A 26,519-nucleotide genomic window follows, 5' to 3' on the forward strand; every position below is an offset into this window, starting at 1 on the left:
TGAAGTTGCACATATATTGTTTATGCTGCAAATTTATGAATAACAAGAATGTGTCTTTAGTACACGGATTCCCCATCCTTACTATCATTTTCTATGTTCAATTGACCCTGAAAATGGAAAATCTCTAATTTGGCACCAAAATTAGAAAGATTATATCATAGTTAACATGTGTACAAAGTTTCTAGTTGATTGGACATCAACTTCATCAAAAACTACCTCGACTAAAAACTTTAACCTGAAGCGGGACAGACAGGAGAATGAACAAAGTTGAGAAGGAACAGACGAATGGACAAACAGACCAGAAAACATAATGCCCATAAATGGAGCATAAAAAAATGTAGCAAGGTGGCACAATTAATATTGATCAAGATAATGAAGTTCATAGAGAGATGAGAAACATTGTAACTCATGTCACCAAACAAAGGGACAATTTTTCCCTCCCATCTGTTTTTTTTGGTTCTTTTTTTTTCCCTTGTGCAACACCCCATGATTTGGCAGGACAACAATTGGGCTCTTGTCAAACAAACTATAAATAAATCGACATAATAATAAATAAGCTACCAATTGTAATACCTAAAATAACTGGTTAATTGTGCAAACAATTTAACCCAAAGATTATTTAATTTTTTTCATATATCAGTTGGCAGGTTGTATAAAACAAGTGAAACTGTGAGCTACTGCTCACTGATGATACCCCCGCCGCAAGTGGATAATAATAATAGTGTAAAAATATGCAAGTGTTCGGTAAACAGGAAGTTGTCGAGTGATAAATCTAAAAACGCATCACCCGGTATAGCTGACTTATATAAACCCTGAAACCAAATTTCAGAAATCCTTGTATTGTAGTTCCTGAGAAAAATGTGACGAAAACTTTCAACTTGGCTATCATGTGTAAAATCATACAAGTGTTCGGTAAACAGGAAGTTGTCAAGTGATCAATCTGAAAACGCATCACACGGTCAAGCTGACTTAGATAAACCATGAAATCAAATTTCAGAAATCCTTGTATTGTAGTTCCTGAGAAAAATGTGACGAAAATTTTCAACTTGGCTATCATGTGTAAAATCATACAAGTGTTCGGTAAACAGGAAGTTGTCAAGTGATCAATCTGAAAACGCATCACATCGTATAGCTGACTTAGATAAACACTGAAACCAAATTTCAGAAATCCTTGTATTGTAGTTCCTGAGAAAAATGTGACGAAAATTTACAACTTGGCTATCATGTGTAAAATCATACAAGTGTTTGGTAAACAGGAAGTTGTCAAGTGATCAATCTGAAAACACATCACACGGTATAGCTGACTAAGATAAACCCTGAAACCAAATTTCAGAAATCCTTGTATGTTAGTTCCTGAGAAAAATGTGACGAAAGTTTCATGGGACGGACTGACTGACGGACGGATTGATGGACAGACTGACAGATTGACTGATGGACGGACTGACGGACCGACTGACAGACAGAGGTAAAACAGTATACCCCCCCTTTTTTAAAGCGGGGTATAATTATCCACCAATGAGAGAGAGATAAATACTATTCCCCCTCTACTGGGAGATAATAAGTAATTTTAATTAATTTTCTCAAATGCATTGCTTTACATTTTTCATTTCAGGGCCTTTTATAGCCGACCACACGAACTGCAGTTTTAACATTATTAAAGGCTCCACTGTTGCATATAACTACTTACGTCCATTTCATTTAAACTCTGGTGGGTAGTTGTCTAATTGACAATTATGACACATCTCCTAATTTTTACAATTATTATGTTCAGGTCTAACAATTTATGTAAACTTAGCCAGTTATATAAAATATTTGTACAGTTCATCTTCTTGGGGTAAATCAAATTAACACTTGATCAATACTGGAATTCAAGGATGAGGTTAAGTTAATTAATACCATATGTGCCATCTGATCATGACAAGGATTCTTTATGTCTCTTTATCATCATACCTATGAAGTCTGATGGGATTAAGTCTTACAATTTCTTCAAAAGAGAAATTTGATAAAAATAACATAAATAGCTTCTAGCTGCTACATCTTACATCTGATTAGTCTTGACCAATGTGATATCTTTTCACTGGTTTTTTTTTGTTGCTAAACTGACTTCTTATTATCTTTTATAAACTGCCAAGGAAATTTTGATGCATACAACAATCACTTTTCCAAAGTGGCGACAGATAGTTTGTTTTATGTCGTCAAAATTTTAAGGGAACCTGTGTGATATCCAGTAATGGTGGACAAATAGTGATAACATGTATTATTTGAGAAAGGCAGCAATTAGTTTTATGCTGCCATTTTTGCCTATCTCATTTTTAATCTACTTTGTTTATTGTTTTCTTTTTAAGTTTGCAATCTAGTTATGTGTTTACTGCTGATAAAAGGCATTAGAAATAAAGAAGAAATCAAATGTCTTCTTCATATTTCGATCATTCTTTACACCAGTAGATTTGTGGAGAAAAGACATTACAGTAACAAAACAACAAGAGGCTCTCAAGAGTCTGAATTGCTCACCTTAATTTTTTTGGTTAAATCTCTCATCAATGATTATTTTGGCTTTTCAATTTATTTAAATGATTTTTGAATCGTCCGATTTTCTTCAAAAGCAAAAAAAAAAATCATTTTCTCCTATGTTCTATTTTAGCCATAGGAGCTATGTTTCTTGACATACAAGGAAATAAAATATAAAATTTATACTAGATACTCTGAAACTCATTTAGCCTAAGTTTGGCTGAAATTGATACAGCAGTTTCAAAGAAGAAGAATTTTGAAATAAGTCAACATGATGAACAAATTGTGAAAAAAAGTCTTTAAGGGCATACGATACAGTTTTGATCCTGTATTTTCAAGTTCATGAAAATTTGCATATAGGCTATTTTTTACCTGATTAAATCAAATATGTAATAAAAAATATACCTTCATGTGCTACTTTTTGCGTAAAATGAGGTCGAAATTTTGTATATTTGCTCGAAATTCAGATTTGTGGCCGTTATTTCTTTTTCGAAAGAAAGACATAACTTTTTTTGTTATAAAAGATAAAAACAAATTGTTTTTTGTTAAATAATCGGTAATTTCTGTATTTTATAAATATCTTTAAAAATGCGCATTTTTTTATTCAGAAATGGCTCATATTTATCAAATGTTCATGAATTGAGGAAAAAACGCAATTTTTTACTGCCTATTTATCACAATTAAAAAAAATCCTCTATTTACAGTTTTATAATGTTTGGGTCACATAATCTCCCTGCAAAATGAAACCAAATGCCGTTTTGAAAAATAGGGGTCCATGAACTCGTTTTAAAATTAAATCAGTTTGAATGATAAAAATCAATCGAAAAATGCACCTTTTCCCGATATGTCACAGTTTGACGTCGCGAAAATAACAAATTACGTTAGCAACATCATTTCCTTTCTCTGTAACTGTATCGTATGCCCTTAAAGGGCAATAACTCCTTAAGGGGTCAATTGACAATTTTGGTCAAATTGACTTATTTGTAAATCTTACTTTGCTTAACATTTTTGCTATAACAGTTTATCTGTATCTATAATAATATTCAAGATAATAACCAAAAACTGCAAAATTTCTTCAAAATCATCAATTCAGGGGCATTATACCTGAAAAACCAGTTACCCAATTCGGCTGAAAATTTCAGGACAGGTAGACCTTGACCAAATAAATACTTTAACTTCTTGTCTTATTTGCTCTACATGCTGGATTTTTTTAGAAATAAGCCAAAAACTGCATTTTACCCTGTGTTCTATTTTTAGCCATGACGGCCATGTTTTTGACGAAATAGAAAATAAAACACAAACTTTATTTTATACACCCTACTGATCATTCAGTTGAAGTTTGGTTGAATTTGGTTGAGTAGTTTTAGAGGAGAAGATTTTTTAAAGTTAGCAAATATGATGAACAAATTGTGAAAAACTGTCATTAAAGTACAATGAGGGGTCAATTGACAATTTTGGTCATATTAACTTATTTGTAGATCTTACTTTGCTGATCATTATTGCTGTTTACAGTACAGTTTATCTTTATCTATAATAATATTCAAGATAATGACCAAAAACTGCAAAATTTCCTTAAAATTACCAATTAAGTGGCAGCAACCCAACAATGGGTTGTTTGATTCATCTGAAAATTTCAGGGCTGATAGATCTTGACCTAATGAACATTTTCACCCCAGTCAAATTTGCTCTAAATGCTTTCGTTTTTGAGATATAAGCCAAAAACTGCATTTGACCCCTGTGTTCTATTTTAAGTAACGGCGACCATGTTTTTTGACGGATCAAAAATCGAAGCACAAACTTTGTGCAGGATAATCTGTGGACCATCATGCTAAGTTTCATCCAAACCCATTCAGTAGTTTCAGAGGAGAAGATGTTTGAAAAATTGTTAACGACGACAGACGAAAACAATGACGACGACGGACGCCAAGTGATGAGAAAAGCTCACATTTCCTATTAGGAAAGGTGAGCTAAAAAAGGTGTCCAAAGCACATGGAGACCCCACTCACACTATCATTTTCTATGATCAATGGACCATGTAATTGGGGTCAAAAATTAGAAAGTTCAAAGATCATATCATTGGGAACATGTGTACTTAATTTCAAGTTGATTGAACATCTTAATCAAATACTTTTACCTTGACCAAAAACTTTAACCTGAAGCAGGACATACAAACAGATGCATAGGTGGGGCATAATTTTTTTTTATAAATTTCAATTCTCAAAGATAAAATTTGGACCATATTGAAATTGTATATGTTTTTCAAGATTGATTTGCAACTTCTTTACACTAAATCCATTGGATGTATATTTTTGTCTTGAATACATGATTTTTTTAAAAGACATTTTTGGGTTGATTAACTTGAAGTATTGTCATGTCAGTACTTTAAGTCTATAGTCTTTTCTTAGTTGATTTAGAGCTTTGCATAAATCTGATGTATAAAGCCCTTTTCAACTGATTTTTTTCAACTAAAAATGTGTCACAGAGTTGAATAAAACCAAATGGAATTTAGTTCCATTTAACAATAACATGAGTCTTATAGTTACTATTAAAAATGCAACAAAAACAGTAAAAGACAGACAAACATGCATACAGAGACATACCAGTCTACCTCTCCAAGGGTATAACATGCATTAAATATTAATTCATCTGGCTAAGAAAGACAAGTAAATGACCATTGCATTTTATATTGTTTAAACTGTCACTTTTGAGTTTGGTAATAGATCTTTTTAGAAAATCTTTGAAAATTCCAAGTATTAGTAGAATGGTGAATATATGTACCAGTAAGTCATTAAAAAATATTTCATAATAAATGCCACTATAAAACCCAAAAGCTCAGAAGATAACATATTTATTGCACATCAACAATAATAAAACAATACTGATAACAATACAATTATAATGTATAAACAATTAACAGATAATTAAGAAAATATCCACTTTAAATCCAATATATTGCAAGGATATTAAAAATGATCACCATAAACATTTTACAATACTGTGGATTCATTATTAATAGTTGAATACCAATTTTCATGTATTTCGTGGGTACAGGTGAAATACAAATTTAAATATTCAGCAAAGTGTAAATTTTCCATTAGCTTGTATGCTAACTTTGGCAAAAACAATGAAACTAATTATCCAAAAAATTGACAGTTTTCCTCTTTCCACAAAAAATTATTACCCTCGAAAAAAAAATGAATTCACAGTGCATTCATTTTACTCTTTTATGATTTAACTGTGTTTTTTCTATAGCAGTTAATTAAAATTTCTGACCAGTTGAACAGTTTGGTTTGATAAAACAAATTGTAAAATGGTCTGAGTTTTGAATAAACTGCTGTAAAGAATAGTTTTGATGCACAACACAATGCCAATTTATATGACTCTTTCAACATTGAAATATCCCTTGTCAAATGAACTTTTTCTACCAAAACCAATTTACTAATGATGTTTCACATGTTTTGTTTCCCTTTAATGAGAACTGTCTTACAAAGGTGCAACCCGAGAATTCTATCAAACAAAACAGCATATCAATGTCAGTTCTCTTAGACATAATTTAAGGAGAAATATTCAGTTTATTATTCTACATCAGTTAATAACTAATGAATCTTCATAAACTTCAGCCATAAGTTGACAAATGATTTAGGATAGGAGAAATATTGATTTTAAATATAGTACATACATTCTCATAGTTATGATCTATTAAAGGGTAAAAATTTTGTATATGATAGTTAATCCAGTGGCAGCTCCACAACCTTTTATGAGGAGGGCCCAATGACTGACCTAAAGGAAGCTTCAGTCATGCTTCCTTATATAATCAACCATTTTTTTCCCAAAAAGGGGGAGGCCAGCCCTCCAGTGCCCTCCTGGATCTGCATATGAGTACCATAATAAAATGATCTTAAGGAAGGCTGTGTTGCATGAATTAAAATTAATGCATGATAAAAAAAAAATGAATTGATAAACCTTGAGAATGTCCTATTTAAACCAAACACTAATATAGAAGACAATTTTAGAACAATAAAACAACAGATAGCAACTTGGAAAAAAAGCACTGTGAGAGGGATCTAACCCATATCAAAAGATATGTCTTTCAGTTGACTTCCTCTATGGACCTTCCATTTTTGGATAATCTTGAAAAAGGAAATATAAAAATTGTCTCTTAAAATATGGGCATCACTTCTTTGAAGCAACTTATCTAAAGTAAAGGGAAATTTAATTCATGTGTATCACTTTGAGCAAAAACAACCACTGACTTTCCCCATCGAGTTAAGTACCTATCAATCTGAAAAGTTGTGACTGTTACTTCTTTCCTGTTCAGCATATGATCCTGGTCTCAATGACAATCTAAATGACCTGTGTCTAAGACAATAAATGATAGGATTTGTAAAAGAATTTGTCAAACCAAGTAACAATATGATTTCATAAGCCAATGTTGGCAATTCACATTCTTTACATACCACTCGTAAAACTATTGTAATAAAAAACGGAAACCAACAAAACACAAAGCAAGTCAAAACCAAACATAAAGTTGACACCATTTTCCTTAGGGCCTTGTAAATGTTTTTTTGACGAGTTTGAGAACTAGAGCTTGACGTCAAACTCATTCTTTGTACAATTTCTCTTTTAAAGCATTTTTTTACAGAAATAAACATTTTTACATACATAACTGACAAAAGGCAGAAAGGGCTGAATACTCCTAATATTATTGCCCAAAACAGAAACTGACCATTATAAACATTGTAATAGGAGCAGATCAGGAAATCTCTTTTCATGAAAATAAAAGAAAACAGACTTATAAGAAAACTTGTCAGCCAAATTCCAGCAATTGTCACTGAAAGTATAACTCTGAAATTGACCTTAACAAAAGACTTGTGAAACATTGGGTGGCAAATAGCAATGTAACGCTCAGTTGTCATGGCAACAATATTTAAAATTGAGGCTGAAGTTAGAAACAATGATGTCATTAATGAACCAAAGCACATAGGATGTGATATAAATAGATCAACATGATGTAGCCACAAAAGATATAAAGGAATAGAGGTTATACCAGTCAGTAGATCGGAAACAACCAGAGATGACAACAAATACATACTCTTACGAAGTTTGGATAGAATTATAAAAATAACCCATACATTCCCTATTATGATAAAAATGTCAATAATAGCCAAATACACAGTGGCTAATACCTTATAATAATCTGGAAAGTGATAATTAGTATCTTTGAAGTCCAATCCATCATTCTGAATTTGTGAAATGTTCAATGGTATAACTATATGTTTATCCATCTTTTATAAATACACTGTCTATTGTTAACTGTGATAATTTACTTCAGATTTATTGTCTGAGATATTTAATTCCAAGTAGTTAAAATATCACTACTCGCACCTTTGCCTTGTAACTTTTTTCAGAAATTTTCTGTCAGTAATTTTCACCTTATACCATGCATACTGTTATTTATAGTCACTGTAATATAGATATTATGATATTCCTTTTCAAAGTTCACTGCTGTTCATATAAAATTATCTTAAACAAGCAACAGTAAACTATTATACTGTCAAATGATTGTTTCTTTAACCAAGACTCTGTATCACAATATATTTATGTAAGTCCTTTTGTCTTATGAATCTGCACAGAATTTAAACATAATGTAATTAGTTTAAACATAAGAAATGAGGTTCTTCAATTTGTCTTGACTTGTCCTTCACAAAATATCCAGTCTAACACTTTCAGTTTTAAATTCTGATGTCTGTGAGTTCCATGATAAGAAAGCTCAGGAAATTCATTCCTTATAAACCAACATCAAATATTAATATATTGTCCGATAACTTTTTTAGTCAAGTGACATTGACTGAAATCCTTGCAGCTGTTTTGTGACAGAAATTGTGAATAATTATAAATAAAGAAATGTTTTAACACTTTTAGCTATATCTTAAATAGAAGTGTTCAAGTTACGACAAAAGCATTCAGCAATATTGGTGTATACCATTGCATGAAATGATTTGTAGTCAATGTAAACATTAATGATGTCCAATCAATAGTCTCTGTTCAAAGATAAAATTTTCAAATTATAATCTTGTCAGTGGCACAATTCATGGTCTTATCCATATAGCAAATATTAAAATCCAATAAATAGCCAGTTGTTGGAAAAATTACGATATCATCTTGAAAAGGAAGGAAAGCGTCATCTTGAAAAGAAAGGAAAGTGTTGCAAGATGTGTGAATTGATCTGTCAATCAAATGAAACTAGAACCTGATAGGTCACATAACTAGGATTTGTAAATCACTGGCAGTTTAAAATAACACATGACCAATGGTCACATCAAGCAAATAAGACTCTTTGAAAATACAAATAATGTTTAGAATAATAGAGTGACTGAACCAAATACTGATGACTTTAATTTATAGATCAGAGCATACATGTACATGTAATGTACTTATCAACAAACAATTGTTGCAAGAAATTGCAGCAAATATGCATTTTTATATAATGTATATATCAAACATAACTTGCAACTTTTTTAAAACTCCTCTGATTACAAAATTTAGTATACAATATCAAATTAAAATTAAAAGCACTTCACAGAAGACCAAAGATGGAGCATCACATTCCCAGAGTATAATTAGGTGCTCTGGAAAGGTCAAAACTCATCTTTTACCATTGTTTTGCTGCAGGCAAAGTTAACAATAGATATAAGCTTTTTAACTGAATAAGGTTATCTTAAAAGCTTAGGAAATAAGTTTTTTAGGTTTTATTTTATATCGTTCCATTTCACCTCAATAAATTGGTACTACATCACCCAAAGATTCCAATTATGTCCACGTTTATTCACATGTGCATATTTATTTGTATTCATGTCAACAAAAGCTGTTCTAGTCCAATTATTTACATTAAATTGCCAAATGCTACTCACTTACATGACACATATATCTGGTTCATATATTTGATAATGACTGCAGTCTCAAAAATGTGACTTTGGTCTATGGGATGTCATAAGTCTATTACAGAAATTATCTTATGATAATGAAAATTTTATTTACATAACAAATCATTATGAAACTCATCACTCTTTACTTTGGTCAATATAGTACTAAGGATAATGTTGTAAATTATCTGATAATTATGAAAATTTGATGCTTTTCACAAATTTTGTCTGTAAAAAATGCTAATTAAAAGCAGAGACCAATTATACTGAGCCAAAAAAGTTTAGCAACACATTTAAAAAAAATTTTTTTTGGTTGTTTCTGGATTTTTTTTTCATTAAACATCATTGATATAATCCTAAGTTTAAACAGTCATACTTTTTTAAGGGTGATTGATTTCTCGCCATTTCAGCTTTGCACGTGTAATTTATGTTTTACCTCCTGTTCCTGTACTTTTAAAATGAAATTCAATTTTTTAGGGCACTAACGTTCAGAAACACACCATTGGTAAGAAAAACACATAAAAGTTTTAAAAAATTGCATGGGGCGTCAACCAGGCCTCTCCAAAAATGACCGTCAGATGGCTCTTAGAATGGTTGATACCGGCATGAGTGTTGCTGACGTCGTGGCTAGATTTAATATGAATAAGTCAACAGTTTATAGACTAACAAACAGATATCAACAAATTGCAACAGCACAGGATAGGTCGATATGTTGTAGACCAAAAACAACCATCGTCAAGGGAGGAGCGCTACCTTTGCTTTACGTCAACACGTGACAAGTTTTTCCAGCCACAAGAGTAGTGCATTGAATAAGGGCAGCTGCAGGTGTGCCTGTCAATCCTTCATTGACGCACTTAGAGCATGGCAGAAAAATAGATTTTGAATAACACTATGCTCATTTCAGCAATTTGACCATTCTGCGCTCCATACAAAAAATATCCTAATGAATATTAGTGTTGAACATTCATGTTGCTTCTGACTTGTCATAATTCCATTGCTTTATTATCAAAATTATATTTTGTTATGATTTAGTAATAAAACAAAATTTCATATTTATGTTGCTAAACTTTTTTGGCTCAGTATATAAAACATGGGGGTGCAGGCTGAAATGTCTCATCTTCTTAACTGATATCATTGAATTTTATAATGAATTTATGTCTTAAAAGTCATATTAAACAACTTTCTTGTAATCTTTTTTCAAAATTATTGAAGCAATGCAAGCATATCTACTAAGGGAGCTACCATTTGATTTTTAGGGGGGGGGGGGCTAGGATGAAAAATGTTATCCTGCATTTTTTTTTAGTTGTAATCTCTGTCCTGCCTTTTTTTTGCAAGTGTCTCATCCTGCCTTTTTTTTTTACTCAAAACTCCTGTCCTGCCTATTTTTTTCAAATTTCATCCTAGCCCCCATAAAAATCAAATGGTAGCTCCCTAAACTAAGTCATGTATACATCTATACTATTAAACGAGAAGACCTCATTTTGTGCGTCTCTTCTCTTCCTTCCACAATAAATTAATCATCATGCCTCTGTGTTCTATAGGTAACATGCGTAGTCGCATTTGCCATCCATTCTTATGACTATTCAGATTGAGTTATTTTTGGAGAAAAAAAAGTAAAACATGTTGTAACAAGAATGTATCCATAGAACAGGGATGCCACAGTTTCGAGTTGATTGGACTTCAACTTAATCAAAAACTACCTCGACCAAAAACTTGAACCTCAAGCGGGACAGACGAACGAACGAACGAACAAACAAAAGAACGAATGAACGCACGGATGCTCTAGAGAACATAATGCCCATAAAGCATAAAAATTTATTGTTGAAAGTCAAAGTAGTGATTTGGCAAATATGAAAGTAGGCTCAGATTAAAGGGAGGCAGGACCTTTTTCGGGACGTTGGAATCATGTGTTTTTAAGCTCGGGATTTGGGGATTGAACCTTACGGGATCCAGGAAAATATTTTTCGATTGCGGGATCTCTCAATATGAACCTCTCTAAATTCTGCATCTCGGAATTCATTTTTTTAAGCCCGGGATTTCAGGATCAGGATCCCTCCACCACCCCTCAAATTTGCCTTAGTTGGTCTTAGTCATTTATACAAGATTCATATAACTTTTGGCATGTTAATAAGGCTCTCAAAAGAAAAAGCACTGATGGACTGTCCTAGACACATATTTTATTAGACTAATAATGGTCTATATATAAGCAGTTACATTTATTTCATATTTGAAGGGGCGCAAAATTTTACTTTAATTTGACTTTTACCAAAATTGTAGCAAAGGAAAAGAATAATTGTGGTTTGAGGCCAGAAACATGAAAAATAATTGAATTTAACAGAAAGGAAACAAATATTGGACTTTGGAAAAGAGAGAGGGCTTTTGATACCTTTTTTAGAAACTCTCCATTGCTCTCCATACATAAAATCTTTTACAAAAAAAGAATCCTACAACAGTTCACAAGCTGAATATACCCGCGATTTAGAGGATGTGTTCTAGTTTATTTTATATTTATTACCTGTCTCTAATATATATTATTGACAAACAATTTAATTTTGTAATCTTGAGATGAAGAACAACAATGAAAGCAATGGTCCTTAGCTTTTTGTGGTTTTTTTTCGCTAATTGAAAGTACTAGTTTTATGTTATTGGTGATATACCTGTTGTCTGCTCTTTGGTCAGGTTGTTGTCTCTTTTCCAATCATAATTTGACTTTTCACCAATACTATTTTTTATATATATATATATTTTTTTGATGTCAAACAAATGTCTTCATATGTATGGCATTTTCTATATATACGGTAATTTTGACATCTTTACCAGTTAGGTTGTAAAGGAGATGAGGGTTAGACGTGAAAGAGACAACAACTGAACAACATAAATAACCAAATAGACATCAGCATGCAGTCAACAAAACACTTGTTTTTAGAAATTTTTACATGTACAATAATTTGTGAAGAACTTATAGGATTATCAGGAATTTAAAAAAAAAAATCTTTGACAATGTACTGGCCAAGGTCAGTCAGATTTTATAATGGTCTAATAAGTCAATAATATTTTCATAATCATCAGGTAATTTCCACTATAACACCTTACGACATAACGACCAAAGACACATGTTTGAGATTGCTGTCATTTGACATTGATTTTCAGAGTAAGTCTGTAGGATTTGGAAATTTAAAGCAACCAAAATAGTTTGATTTTAGAGATATATATCTATCTGCTAGAGGTCACAGTGTCAACGTTGTTTTTCAGATTGATTTTTGTTTGTTTTTGTCAGATACATAGCAAAACATGGAGCTGTCACATTTCAGTAAATGTCAGTTTTATAACCTTAAAAGTAGAAGCAATCCTTGTGGGGATATTTTTTAGGAATAGATTTTTATAGAACCTTTTACATGACTTTTGATACTATTGACAAGTGTAAATTTTTATGCGTCATTAGTTTCAAAAGTCATTTGCCATATTTTTTTTATAAATATAACATGCTCTGTCCATTAATAAAGATCAACCTAATCACCTTCCACTTATTCCCTTGTTATGAAATACTCCGTTTGTATAACAGAAGACTTCAAGAAGAGTCATATCAATACTCACCATGGAGAAATCCTCACTAAATCAGGAGAGTTGACAGGTATGTGGCCACCTGTCAACGGCACCTGACATAATACTTTACAATGAAGTCATTAATGATCAGATATAATTTAATGCTGATTGTAAAGCGTTGTGAACATTAATAATTCAAAAGAAAAAGAAAGAAAAAATATTTACAAAAGAAAAATGTAAATAGGTTTTATAAAAATTAAATCTATAAAAACATTCCTCTGAAGAGATTGTTTCTATTTTTAAGATTTATCAAACTGACATTTACTGAAATATTTTGCTTTGTTTTTGACAAAAGCAAACAGAAATCAATCTGATATATAACAGTGGACACAGTGAACCTTGGTTGACAAACAATCATATAGTTGATTTACCTTAATACTCACAGCATCTGGGAATTTATCTCAATTACTTTAATAACATTACTCAATGAATCATTTAAATTAGCTAAGGGTTCAGATTTAGGTAACATTTATGACTTAGGTTCTGAAAAACTGACATAACCAAAACAATTGCATGTTTATTATAAAACCATTACACCAGGTTAAGGTGTTATGAATTGTATCTGAAAAACATGTGACATAACAGTACTCAAATTGCACCAAATTTGCCAAAAGACAGAGAATATCTTACATTTTTTTTTTTAAATTGAAGAAAAAGATAGTTGTGAGAAAAATAATTCTATCTGTCCATAACAAAAGGGGCACACATTGTGATCACTACACTGGTGACCCCTATACAAATTTTAAATACACAAAAAACTAGAGGCTCTCAAGAGCCTGTGTCGCTCACCTGTTACTGTATTTACTTATGTCGGTCATCTTGGTTGGTAGGTGGGGTCATTAGACACTTTTTTTTAAATAGATACCCTAGTAATGATTGTGGCCAAGTTTGTTTAAATTTGGCTGATAGTTTCAGAAAAGAAGATTTTTGTACAAGTTAACAAAAATGACGAAAAGTTGTTCAATATTGACTATAAAGGGCAATAACTCCTAAAGGGGTCCTCTAAATATTTTGATCATGTTGACTTATTTGTAGATCTTACTTTGCTGAACAGTATTGCTGTTTACAGTTTATCTCTATCTATAATAGTATTCAAGATAATAACCAAAAACTGCAAAATTTCCTTAAAATTAACAATTTTAGGGTAGCAACCCAACAACGAGTTGTCAGATTCATCTGAAAATTTGTGAGGGGAAAGATCTTATTCTGATGGACATTTAAATCTTCAAAGATTTGCCCTAAATGTCTTAGTTTCAAAGATATAATTCAAAAACTGCATTTTACTGCTATGTTCTAATTTTAGCCATGTCGGCCATTTTGTTTGGTAGGCGGGATCATCGGACACATTTTTTAAACTATATACCACAATGATAATTGTGGCCAAGTTTGGTTAAATTTGGCCATGTAGTTTCAGAGAAGAAGATTTTTGTACAAGTTACAAAAAATGACGAAAAGTTGTTAAAAATTGACTATAAAGGGCAATAACTCCTTAAGGGGTTGACTGACAATTTTGGTCATGTTGACTTATTTGTAGGTCTTACTTTGCTGAACATTATTGCTGTTTACAGTTTATCTCTATCTATAATAGTATTCAAGATAATAGCCAAAAACTGCAAAATTTCCTTAAAATAACCAATTCAGGGGCAGCAACCCAACAATAAGTTGTCCCATTCATCTGAAAATTTCAGGGCAGATAGATCTTGACCTGATCAACAATTTTACCCCATGTCAGATTTGCTCTAAATGTTTTGGTTTCAAAGATATAAGCCAAAATATACATTTTACCCCTGTGTTCTATTTTTAGCCATGGCGGCCATCTTGGTTGGATGGCCAGGTCACCGGACACATTTTTAAAACTAGATACCCCAAGGATGATTGTGGCCAAGTTTGGTTAGATTTGGCCCAGTAGTTTCAGAGGAGAAGATTTTTGTAAAAGTTTACGGACGACGGACGACAGACGACGGACGCCAAGTGATGAGAAAAGCTCACTTGACCTTTCAGGTCAGGTGAGCTAAAAACGGTACGTCTAAACACCGCTCAGGACCCTGTATGTCCTGAGTGCACTCAACAGGTCCTGAGTGGTGTTTAGACGTACCTAAAAAAAACACTGTTGGAGTTGAACATGTCACAAACAAGATATCATTCAATGACAAAAATAAGTCAAACTTGTTTTTTATAACAGGTGCAAATTTTTACTTTAAGTGCAGTCAATATGTATTGTTTAAATAATGAGGAAGGGTAACCACTTGAGCTATAAATGTCACAAACAAAGAAACCTCCATAGCATTCAAGGTCTTAAAGGGAAATTCTGATAAAAATCACTGAAATCTTTCCTTTGGAAGAGTATTGTACAATGATAATATGCAAATGAGATTATATTTTCCATGGCATGTGTGCAAATGAAACAGAAAGATTAACATTGGCAGAAATGTGCTCAAGAAATTTAGGAGAGAAGACTTATCACTATCATATCCTTTTACCAACATGAAGATAGCAAAGTACAAAATTAAGTTGTAGAAGTTGTTTTATAAGCTGAAACTGCTTCTCACTGCAAAATATATATATGAATTATAATACTTATTATTTCAGAAAAAAAGCTTGCAAAAAATTAAAAAATTACAACAATCATAATAATCCATGATGGAATATACTTTTCATTCTTAACTTGCTGTATAGATACTTACGGTGTAGTGAGTGTGTTGATCAGGTGGGTTTTTATATAGCCCTCTGGGTCTTTAATATCTGGCACTAGAAAATAAAATACAAATGCATTCAACTAAAAATTGAGAATGGAAATGGAAAATATGGCAAACCCGACCATAGAGCAGACACTGAAGGCCACCAATGGGTCTTCAACGCAGCAAGAAATTCCTGCACCCGAAGGCGTCCTTCAGCTGGCCCCTTAACAAATATGTATACTAGTTCAGTGATAATGGACGTCATACTAAACTCTGAATTATAAACAAGAAACTAAATTTAATAAACAGCTGCGCCATGAGCGCATTATACGCCTGACGTCTTGTGTGAAAGTTTTATGCAATAATCATAAATAGTTTCTGAGAAAAATTTTAACAATAACCATTTATTGTTTTAGAGACACGGCGGGACATGTGAACACCCCCCCCCCCCCCCCTGTTTTTTTTACAAACTAAATATCACTAAAATAAATTTTGAATCAAACCAAAAAGTACAGATCTTTAGATTAATATAACAAAGAAGTGTGTACAGTTTCAAGCAATAATCATAAATTGTTTTTGAGATACAGTGCGACATGTAAAATAAAAAACCTCCCCTTTTTTTACAAAATACTCTAAAACTCAAAAATAAAATTTTGAGTCATCACCAAAAAGTATACAGATCTTTAGATTAATATAACAAAGAAGTGTGTAAAGTTTTCAGCAATTAAAATAAATCGTTTTTGAGATACGGCCAACATGTAAAAAAAACCCTCCCCCTTCTTTACAAAATACTCAATAACTCAAAAATTAAATTTTGAATCATCACCAAAAAGTATACAAATCTTCTGATTAATATATCAAAGAAGTGTGTAAAGTTTAAAGCAATAATCATAAATCATTTTTGAGATACAGCGCCACATGTAAAAACCCTCTCCTCCTTTTTTACAAAATACTCAATAACTCAAAAATTAAATTTTGAATCATCACCAAAAAGTATACAGATATTGAGATTAATATAACTAAAACTGTAAAGTTTTAAGCAATAATCAAGAATTATTTTTGAGATACAGTACGACATGGGAAAAAAAACACCTCCCTGTTTTAGTAACAAAGTGCCGTAACTCAAAAAGTTTAAATCTTATTTTCACCAAAAAAGTATACAGATCATTTGACCATCATAAGAAACAACTATAATAAGTTTCATGAAATTTGGATAATTAGTTCTCAAGTTACTGTGCAACATGTTTACGCCGGACATACGTACAGATACGGGGTTAAACATGTTTTTGAGATCTCAACCCTCCCCTATACCTCTAGCCAGCTCATCCTATATAAAAGTAAGAAGATATGACGAGATTGCCAATGAGATAATTATCAACCAAAGACCTAAGGAAAGGAATGTAAACTAGAATTGCCATTGCAAGCAATAGCTAATGTCACCCTTCCCCCTATTGCCACTAAGCGGCAGCCATTTCAAACTAGAGGCTCTAAAGAGGTTGTGTTGCTCACCTTGGTTTATGTGAATATTAAACAAAGGACGCTAATGGATTCATGTCAAAATTGTGTTTTGATGATGGTGATGTGTTTGTACATCTTACTTTACTGAAAATTCTTGCTGCTTAGGGACTGTGCAATATTTATCTGAGGGTGGGGCCGGTGTACAGCAAATATTTATTAAAAAAAAACTTTATGCCCTGCCAAAATTTATTTAAAAAAAAGTTCCTGCCCCGCTTCAATTAATTACAAAAAAAGTCCTTGCCCCGCTTGAAAATAATAAAACACACATATGGAAACATGATATTTTTTTAACTCAAATGCACAACATTCAATAACACATGTATATCAGAGTTAATATATCAACTCAAATGCATATATTTCAATATTATAAAGATTTTATAACACATTTTAATTGTGTTTTGAAAATAATATTTTATACTGCCACTAGAATGTTTCTATACATTTTTTTTATATTCATTGATATACATGATATACTTTCCTTGGAATTATGAAATTCAACTTTAATAAGGGTTTACCCAACATTTTTACTAATTTTTATAAACTTTTGAAGAAGTATAAACGATAATTAAAAGCATAAACACACAAAAATATATTGAAGCACTGTATTAGGCTAATTTGTTTTAGATTATATTGTGGGTTTTTTTTTTAAGTTATTTTTTTCTCACAGAAATCACAAATATATGTATTGAAAAGAACATTTAGACCTTTAAACATGTTGCATTCAGATAATATATAAGTATATGAACTAACATTATCTCAAGCCATCGATATGTTAAATGTGCTGTTATTCAATTTGATTTTAATAAATAGTTTTAATCTTTTTTACTCTGATTTAATTATTTTTTATGCACACGCAAAGGGGTTTTAAAAGTGTGCGCCCCGCCAAATGTTTCTTAAAAAAAACTTGTCGCCCCGCTCATAATTTGCATAAAAAAAGTATGTGCCCCGTCCATGTTTGCACCGGCCCCACCCTCAGATAAATATTGCACAGTCCCTTACAATTATTTCTATCCATAATGAACTTGGCCCAATAGTTTCAGTGGAAATGTTAGTAAAAAATTACAAATTTTATGATTGACCATTTTGGTCATGTTGACTTATTTTCAGGTCTTACTTTGCTGTACATTATTGCTGTTTGCAGTTTATCTCTATCTATAATAATATTCAAGATAATAACCAAAAACAGCAAAATTTCCCTAAAATTACCAATTCAGGGGCAGCTTTTGGTTTTTGAGTTATAAGCCAAAAACATCATTTTACCACTGTGTTCTATTTTTAGCCATGGTGACCCTCTTGGTTGGTGGGCCGGGTCACGCCCCACAACTTTTAAACTAAATACCCCAAAGATGATTGTGGCCAAGTTTGGATTAATTTGACCTAGTAGTTTCAGAGAAGTTTTTTGTAAAAGATTTACGAAAAAATGGTTAAAACTTGACTATAAAGGGCAATAACTCCTAAAGGGGTCAACTGACCATTTTGGTCATGATGACTTATTTGTAAATCTTACTTTGCTCAACATTATTGCTGTTTACAGTTTATCTCTATCTATAATATTATTCAAGATAATAACCAAAAACAGCAAAATTTCCCTAAAATTACCAATTCAGGGTCACCAACCCAACAACAGGTTGTCAGATTCATCTGAAAATTTCAGGGCAGATAGATCTTGACCTGATAAACAATTTAACCCCATGTCAGATTGCTCTTAATGCTTTGGTTTTTGAGTTATAAGCCAAAAACTGCATTTTACCCCTATATTCTATTTTTAGCCATGGCGGCCATCTTGGTTGGTTTGGCGGGTCATGCCACACATTTTTTAAACTAGATACCTCAAAGATGATTGTGGCCAAGTTTGGATTATTTTGGCCCAGTAGTTTCAGACGAGAAGTTTTTTGTAAAAGATATATAAAATTTACGAAAAAATGGTTAAAAATTGACTTTAAAGGGCAATAACTGCTACAGGGGTCAACTGACCATTTTGGTCATGTTGACCTATTTGTAAATCTTACTTTGCTGAACATTATTGCTGTTTACAGTTTATCTCTATCTATAATATTATTCAAGATAATAACCAAAAACAGCAAAATTTCCCTAATATTTCCAATTCAGGGGCAGCAACCCAACAGCGGGTTGTCCGATTCATCTGAAAATTTCAGGGCAGATAGATCTACACCTGATAAACAATTTTACCCCCATGTCAGATTTGCTCTAAATGATTTGGTTTTTGAGTTATAAGCCAAAAACTGCATTTTACCCCTATATTCTATTTTTAGCCATGGCGGCCATCTTGGTTGGTTTGGCAGGTCACGCCACACATTTTTTAAACTAGATACCTCAAAGATGATTGTGGCAACGTTTGGATTAATTTGGCCCAGTAGTTTCAGACGAGAAGATTTTTGTAAAAGCTATATAAAATTTACGAAAAAATGGTTAAAAATTAGACTTTAAAGGGCAATAACTCCTAGAGGTCAACTGACCATTTTGGTCAAGTTGACCTATTTGTAAATCTTACTTTGCTGAACATTATTGCTGTTTACAGTTTATCTCTATCTATAATATTATTCAAGATAATAACCAAAAACAGCAAAATTTCCCTAATATTTCCAATTCAGGGGCAGCAACCCAACAGCGGGTTGTCCGATTCATCTGAAAATTTCAGGGCAGATAGATCTACACCTGATAAACAATTTTACCCCCATGTCAGATTTGCTCTAAATGATTTGGTTTTTGAGTTATAAGCCAAAAACTGCATTTTACCCCTATATTCTATTTTTAGCCATGGCGGCCATCTTGGTTGGTTTGGCAGGTCACGCCACACATTTTTTAAACTAGATACCTCAAAGATGATTGTGGCAACGTTTGGATTAATTTGGCCCAGTAGTTTCAGACGAGAAGATTTTTGTAAAAGCTATATAAAATTTACGAAAAAATGGTTAAAAATTAGACTTTAAAGGGCAATAACTGCTACAGGGGTCAACTGACCATTTTGGTCATGTTGACCTATTTGTAAATCTTACTTTGCTGAACATTATTGCTGTTTACAGTTTATCTCTATCTATAATATTATTCAAGATAATAACCAAAAACAGCAAAATTTCCCTAATATTTCCAATTCAGGGGCAGCAACCCAACAGCGGGTTGTCCGATTCATCTGAAAATTTCAGGGCAGATAGATCTACACCTGATAAACAATTTTACCCCCATGTCAGATTTGCTCTAAATGATTTGGTTTTTGAGTTATAAGCCAAAAACTGCATTTTACCCCTATATTCTATTTTTAGCCATGGCGGCCATCTTGGTTGGTTTGGCAGGTCACGCCACACATTTTTTAAACTAGATACCTCAAAGATGATTGTGGCAACGTTTGGATTAATTTGGCCCAGTAGTTTCAGACGAGAAGATTTTTGTAAAAGCTATATAAAATTTACGAAAAAATGGTTAAAAATTAGACTTTAAAGGGCAATAACTCCTAGAGGTCAACTGACCATTTTGGTCAAGTTGACCTATTTGTAAATCTTACTTTGCTGAACATTATTGCTGTTTAAAGTTTATCTCTATCTATAATAATATTCAAGATAATAACCAAAAACAGCAAAATTTCCCTAAAATTTCCAATTCAGGGGCAGCAACCCAACAGCGGGTTGTCCGATTCATCTGAAAATTTCAGGGCAGATAGATCTACCCCTGATAAATAATTTTACCCCCATGTCAGATATGCTCTTAATGATTTGGTTTGTGAGTTATAAGCCAAAAACTGCATTTTACCCCTATGTTCTATTTTTAGCCATGGGGGCCATCTTGGTTGGTTTGGCGGGTCATGCCACACATTTTTTAAACTAGATACCCAAATGATGATTGTGGCATAGTTTGGTTTAGTTTGGCCCAGTAGTTTCAGCGGAGAAGATTTTTGTAAAAGTTAATAACGACGGACGACTGACGACGGACGCCAAGTGATGAGAAAAAATGTTTAACAGTTAATGCGCAAATAAACATGGCTATACATCTTTCTGTATTTTTTTTAGTTCATTTAGAGCATTTTAAAACAAATCTCATTTCTGCCATTTCCATTGCAACGGCAGCCATTTTGAAATTTCAAAGTCACAAGTCTCGTCTATACTTGCCAGTTAACAATAATATCAAGTTTCATAAAGTTTAAAGCATTTTGAAATTTTTGACATTTTTGCAGTTTCCATGGCAACGGTGGTCTTTTTTGAAACTCCAACATCAAAAGTCTCATCCAGACTTACCAGTCTACAATTGTATGAAGTTTCATCAATTTTGGAGCATTTTTAAATTTTTTAAATTTTTGACATTTGTGATGGTACAGAGACCATTCCCAAAATTTAATGGCATATACCACATTGGTACATGGGAGGGACCATACCATCAAAGTTTCGATCAATTTGAGCTACCATTTTAAGAAAGTAAATGACACTTTAAGGTTTTTGGATCATTTTGACCTGTTTTGCATTGTTTCCATGGTAACGGCAGACATTTTCGAAATTCCAACGCCAAATTCCACATCTACCAATGTTGCTTATCATTACTAAGAAGTTTCAAAAATTTGGAGCATTTTGATATTTTTGAAATTTTTGGTGTAGTTTCCATGGCCACATAGTAGTTCCAATGATTGCCAAAATCATCGAAAACCGTATATGCCAGGCACCTACATTGTATTAAAATATAATGATTCTAAGTTTTATTATGTCCAAATAATTCACCAAAACCCAAAACTGGATTTTTGCACATTTGTCCGTCTCAATGGTAACGGCAGCCATTTTTTATGTTCTTAAGACCTACTGCAACCCAAAATTTTGTGTTCCTCATTATAGTTAACTTTCATTTAGATTGGTTCCATTGGTGTATAAATTTGAAATTTCCATCACAAACAAACTAAAATCTGCAATTAGACACTTAATTAATGCAAAATCATACTTGTTGACTTAACAATGTAAAATATCTCAATGTTTACAAAGCACAATTGAGTTCAAAAATTTGTAAGGTTTCTGCAGAACCCAGTGTATCACCTACTTTTGCTGTTAATCGCAGGCGCAACAAAAATGAGGAAAATAATCAATAAAAATATTACTTTTGATAGTAAGAAGCTTCTGTCCAAGTTTGGTAAAAATCCAGGATAGTTTAAGAAAGTTATTAAAATATCAAAAACTTTAACCACAGTGAGTATATTTGTGGACATCTCTGACGTAATGTAGGATCACTATGCCCTGCTTTTTCGAATAAAGTCGAAGGCTTGCAAAAACGTCTTTCCATGTAATTTCTCCTAGAAATTACTTAAAGTGATCGTAAGTAAAGGTATCAAAAATATTTATAGCATTTTGACGAATTTAGATGCATATTCAGATCTCACACATGCATACATGTGGTTTTGTCAATTTTTTTCTTTAAACCTTTCTTAAAATTTTATTATTATTTACTGATAATAATAACTTACAGGTATCTGTTGTGTAATATTTACTGAAGGCTTGATCTTTTGGTATATCTGGAAACAAGTGTGTAAGCTGTGGAAGATCTTTGATTCTGTCAGCAAGGGTACGTATGTTAATCTCTTTTGTGCCATATGGAGCCAAATTCCATACTTGTCTTTCTCCTAAAACAACAGAAGACAATAGATTCATCAAATACCAGGTTCAGCAAACATATCAGTACTCCAATCTTTTTGTTTGATAAACTAAAACCTCTAAGAAGAATGAATTGCTCAATTGACATTAAGCCAGTGGACATTTTTTCTAAAATATATATTTTTTACAGATAGTCTTGCCTGTTGATTTGGAAGTAAAATATTAAAATTATTATGACAACACTTAACTTTATTATTTCTTTTAAGTTGAATGTGTGCCTGTATAAGTGACATATTTAGTCAATAAGTGATTTATGTTGAGGGAATTTCAATTTTTTGGAACTTGCTGTAGTCTAGAAAGGCCATTAACACCAAATATGCACTCAAAAGATGACCATATGCCTGAAGACTTCACATTAAACAACACATCTTTTAAAGAAAGTTGGTCTACTATAGTCTACAAATCATCAAGCAGATTCCACCTTGGAAACTCTTGCATTACAACAGTTCTCCGAGTTAACAGTTAAATTATTTACAATTCTTACCCTCAATTATATCTATCTATGGTAGAGATAAAAAAAAGTTTATATGAGATATTTACAAATTACACATAGAACTTACCAGGAGACTTTGGGTCCTCAGCTGACCATGCAATAGTGACACCACCTAACTCTGAATCAGAAAATCGACACAGAAAGGTTCCAACAGGTCTCATCTGTAACCATTCTTGAGCCTGTTGTTTACTGACAAAGCCAATAATTGTCCTAAAATTAAGATTACAAGTTTTTTTTAGAAATGAAGTTTAAAGGAGAAAGAAACCCAAAATTAAATGTACAATAAATACAATGAAAGGTTTGTGTAAAATAGTGTAAATAGATATAAGAAGAGGTGGTATGAGTTCCAATGAGAAAAGTCTCCATCCATGTCACAATTTGCATAAGTAAACTATTATAGGTCAAAGAATGGCCATCAACACAGAGCCTAGGCTCACAATGAACAGCAAGCTATAAAGGCCCCAAAAAATTACTATTTTAAAACCATTCAAACAGGAAAAACAACAAACGATAAAAATAAGCTCATGTAACATTAGGATTTGGTTTCCTTCTTTAAGTTCATGCCATTTTAGAAATATATAAATAATACAAAGTGTGTGTCATCAATCTTGTTTCAGCACCAGGCTGTACTAAAATCTCATTTTTAAGGAATAAAAAAATAAAATAACAAAGGATCAATTGAAGAGTGCAAAACACCCATGTAAATTGCATATCGAATTTGTTAGAACATTAATATAGAACTTGAAGTGACAGCTTTTGTTGTATTCTTTCATGAAAATACAAAAATGTGTGTGGTCATTTGGTTTCGTTGGTACATAACAATAGTTTCCTTTCTGGGCTGATTTAGGATTATTATTTTCAGTGTTATCAAACTTTACGACAGTGTTATTGAATATTCCAAAGGTATCTACTGTTGTTGACATTAAACCATGTGATTGTCTGGTTCTTTGTGGTCTTAAATATAAAAATACTTACAAACACTACTAACTACTTGTATAAAAGCAACATATTGAGCAACAAGAAAAATACTCACTTATCACACCAAAGACTTTTCAGGTGATCTTTAGTCAATCTCATAACAGCATAAAACCATTCCCAGAAAGTAAAACTTCTCCCTGGTAAAGTATCCTATCAACATAAAATCAGATGACATTTTCAGTGTTCTCCCCAGGCCCTTAAAGGACCACGGGCCCGCGATGTATAATTTTCTACCGCGGTGGTATCGTTCTTGCCGCGATGTATAATTTTTCTCCGTGGTGCTAAAGTTTTCGGTAAAAAATTCGTTTCAAATGACTTCAACTTTCAGTGAGGGTTAAAATTCCATGAAAATTGACCAGTTCTAACCAGTTTAATCCAGTATTGACAGGTATATTGTTTATACCACGTGATCGATTTACCTGTTGAGGTTAACATTGATGATTGGATTTAATCGATGTACATAATTCTCTTATGTTTTAATTAATTAAGAGATCATATTTTTAATAACAGACTTGTAATAGGGGACAAGCAGACATTTGTGAATGAACTCTTTTACGTCAGTCTTTAGTCAAAATAATTTGACTGTTATAGAAATTAATTGTGGAGTTATTTCCCCTGATTTTGCTTATTTCAAATAAATGCTCCTCACATATAATTTCTCATTGAAAATTAAAATAAAGTACAAATTGAATGCAAAATTATATTAGAATGTTACATTAAGGATAAACAAATTCTTAGAACATACCAACAAAAATGTTTTGCAAATTATTTTAGAGAATGATACCTTTATTGATACACATACATTTTGTCATTTTATATTAAATAGATATGTACCTCAAGTTGGACAGGGTTAAAAAAGCTGATTGTGCCTAAACTTAATAGGAATGTGAGTTTATAAATACTAATACAATTGAAATAAAGTATTTATAAACTTAAATTTTAAAAATAATAACTAAGATGCATAAGAAAATAAATAAAACTGTTGTTAAAAAGAATGGAAAGTAGTTTTCAATTTACTGAGGGTTCTGTAACAAAAATTAATGTTGTTCAAAGTTCATTGTTATGGTCAAATCTAACATGGGGAATGTATTTGGGACAAAATGGCTTGATCCAAAAATAAGAAGTGACTTAAGTTTAAAGACTAATTGTGCTTTCTTTTCTTTTTCAAAGATATTAAAGTATACAAACTGTTCTATTGATTTACTTTTTCTACCAATAATGTTCTGACCCAAAGTCCATACAACACAGTACCACAGTAAACAAAACAAAGGCAAAAAGGTAATGACAAAAACCAACAAGAAAAAAAATAAGCGACGCAACGCGACACAAAATATTGTAAAATTCATTTCGTCACGCGTTACCCTGGTGCTATCCAAAAATCCTGGGGAGAACACTGATTTTTATCAATAAAACAGCAGAAAACTTGTTTTCTGAAATTTCTCCGCCCAATAAACTTTGATCTAAACTTGTTCCACTAGAATGAGTGTAATACAACATCTTTAATTACTCATTATACAAGATATCAGAAATGAGTTTATTGTAAAAAGGAATATTGTTATTAACCTATTTAATATTTAGGAGGAGACTGCATCATTGATGTTTATCCCACATCTGTTAAATATTTATAATCATTCTAATTTGTCGTCACTTCAAAGGTCATTCTGAAATAATCAAGGTTGAAGGGCCCAGGTAATTAAGAATATTGACAGTTCTATTTCAGCTATTTTCACCCTTCACAAAATACTTTTAAGATTGATGTGTTATCTGCCTTCTCCTTTTTAAATATATGAAAACTTAAAAATTATATAATTCATATGGCTTAATTGGAATAATATACATTGTATCAGCTGTTCACAGACAAAGAAACCCAAATTGTTCAGTAAGCTTGAACAAACAACCAGACCATACCTTGTTAAATAAAGACCAATTTATGTTGTGCTTTGAATATTCATCTGTTTTATTATTTCCTCCTGTAATAATAAATAAATATGACATATGACATACAGAAACATCATGAAATATTTACAGCCGAATGCATTGAATGTGTAAGTAATGTTTAGTAAAGTTTATGTATACTACCCTCCTTTTAGGGTAGTCTAGTGCTACAGACAGCTGACATATCTGTTAGACTCCTGATAAAGGAGGGTAGTTTACCTGACCTAATAATGACTTTACATTT

The 26,519-nt window shown here is 32.1% G+C and overlaps 2 protein-coding genes across 4 annotated transcripts in view; both read right to left on the reverse strand.

The window, feature by feature from the left end:
• LOC134707179 (signal transducer and activator of transcription 5B-like) overlaps positions 1-26,519 on the reverse strand; it is a 56,648-nt gene that overhangs the window by 6,039 nt on the left and 24,090 nt on the right. For all 3 annotated transcript variants that reach the window (XM_063566740.1, XM_063566738.1, XM_063566739.1), the window contains exons 16-20: positions 26,249-26,310; positions 24,396-24,490; positions 23,430-23,572; positions 22,683-22,838; positions 15,719-15,782 (exon numbers count right to left, since the gene is read on the reverse strand). In XM_063566740.1, coding sequence (XP_063422810.1) covers positions 15,719-15,782; positions 22,683-22,838; positions 23,430-23,572; positions 24,396-24,490; positions 26,249-26,310 — 520 coding nt within the window. The remainder of the gene's footprint in view (positions 1-15,718; positions 15,783-22,682; positions 22,839-23,429; positions 23,573-24,395; positions 24,491-26,248; positions 26,311-26,519) is intronic.
• Positions 6,702-8,883, reverse strand: LOC134707181 (octopamine receptor Oamb-like). The gene has a single exon (XM_063566743.1). The coding sequence runs from the start codon at positions 7,791-7,793 to the stop codon at positions 6,786-6,788; it is 1,008 nt and encodes a 335-aa protein (XP_063422813.1). The 5' UTR covers positions 7,794-8,883; the 3' UTR covers positions 6,702-6,785.

Source organism: Mytilus trossulus, chromosome 2 (genome assembly GCF_036588685.1).
Source record: "Mytilus trossulus isolate FHL-02 chromosome 2, PNRI_Mtr1.1.1.hap1, whole genome shotgun sequence".
Taxonomy (NCBI): Eukaryota; Metazoa; Mollusca; class Bivalvia; order Mytilida; family Mytilidae; genus Mytilus; species Mytilus trossulus.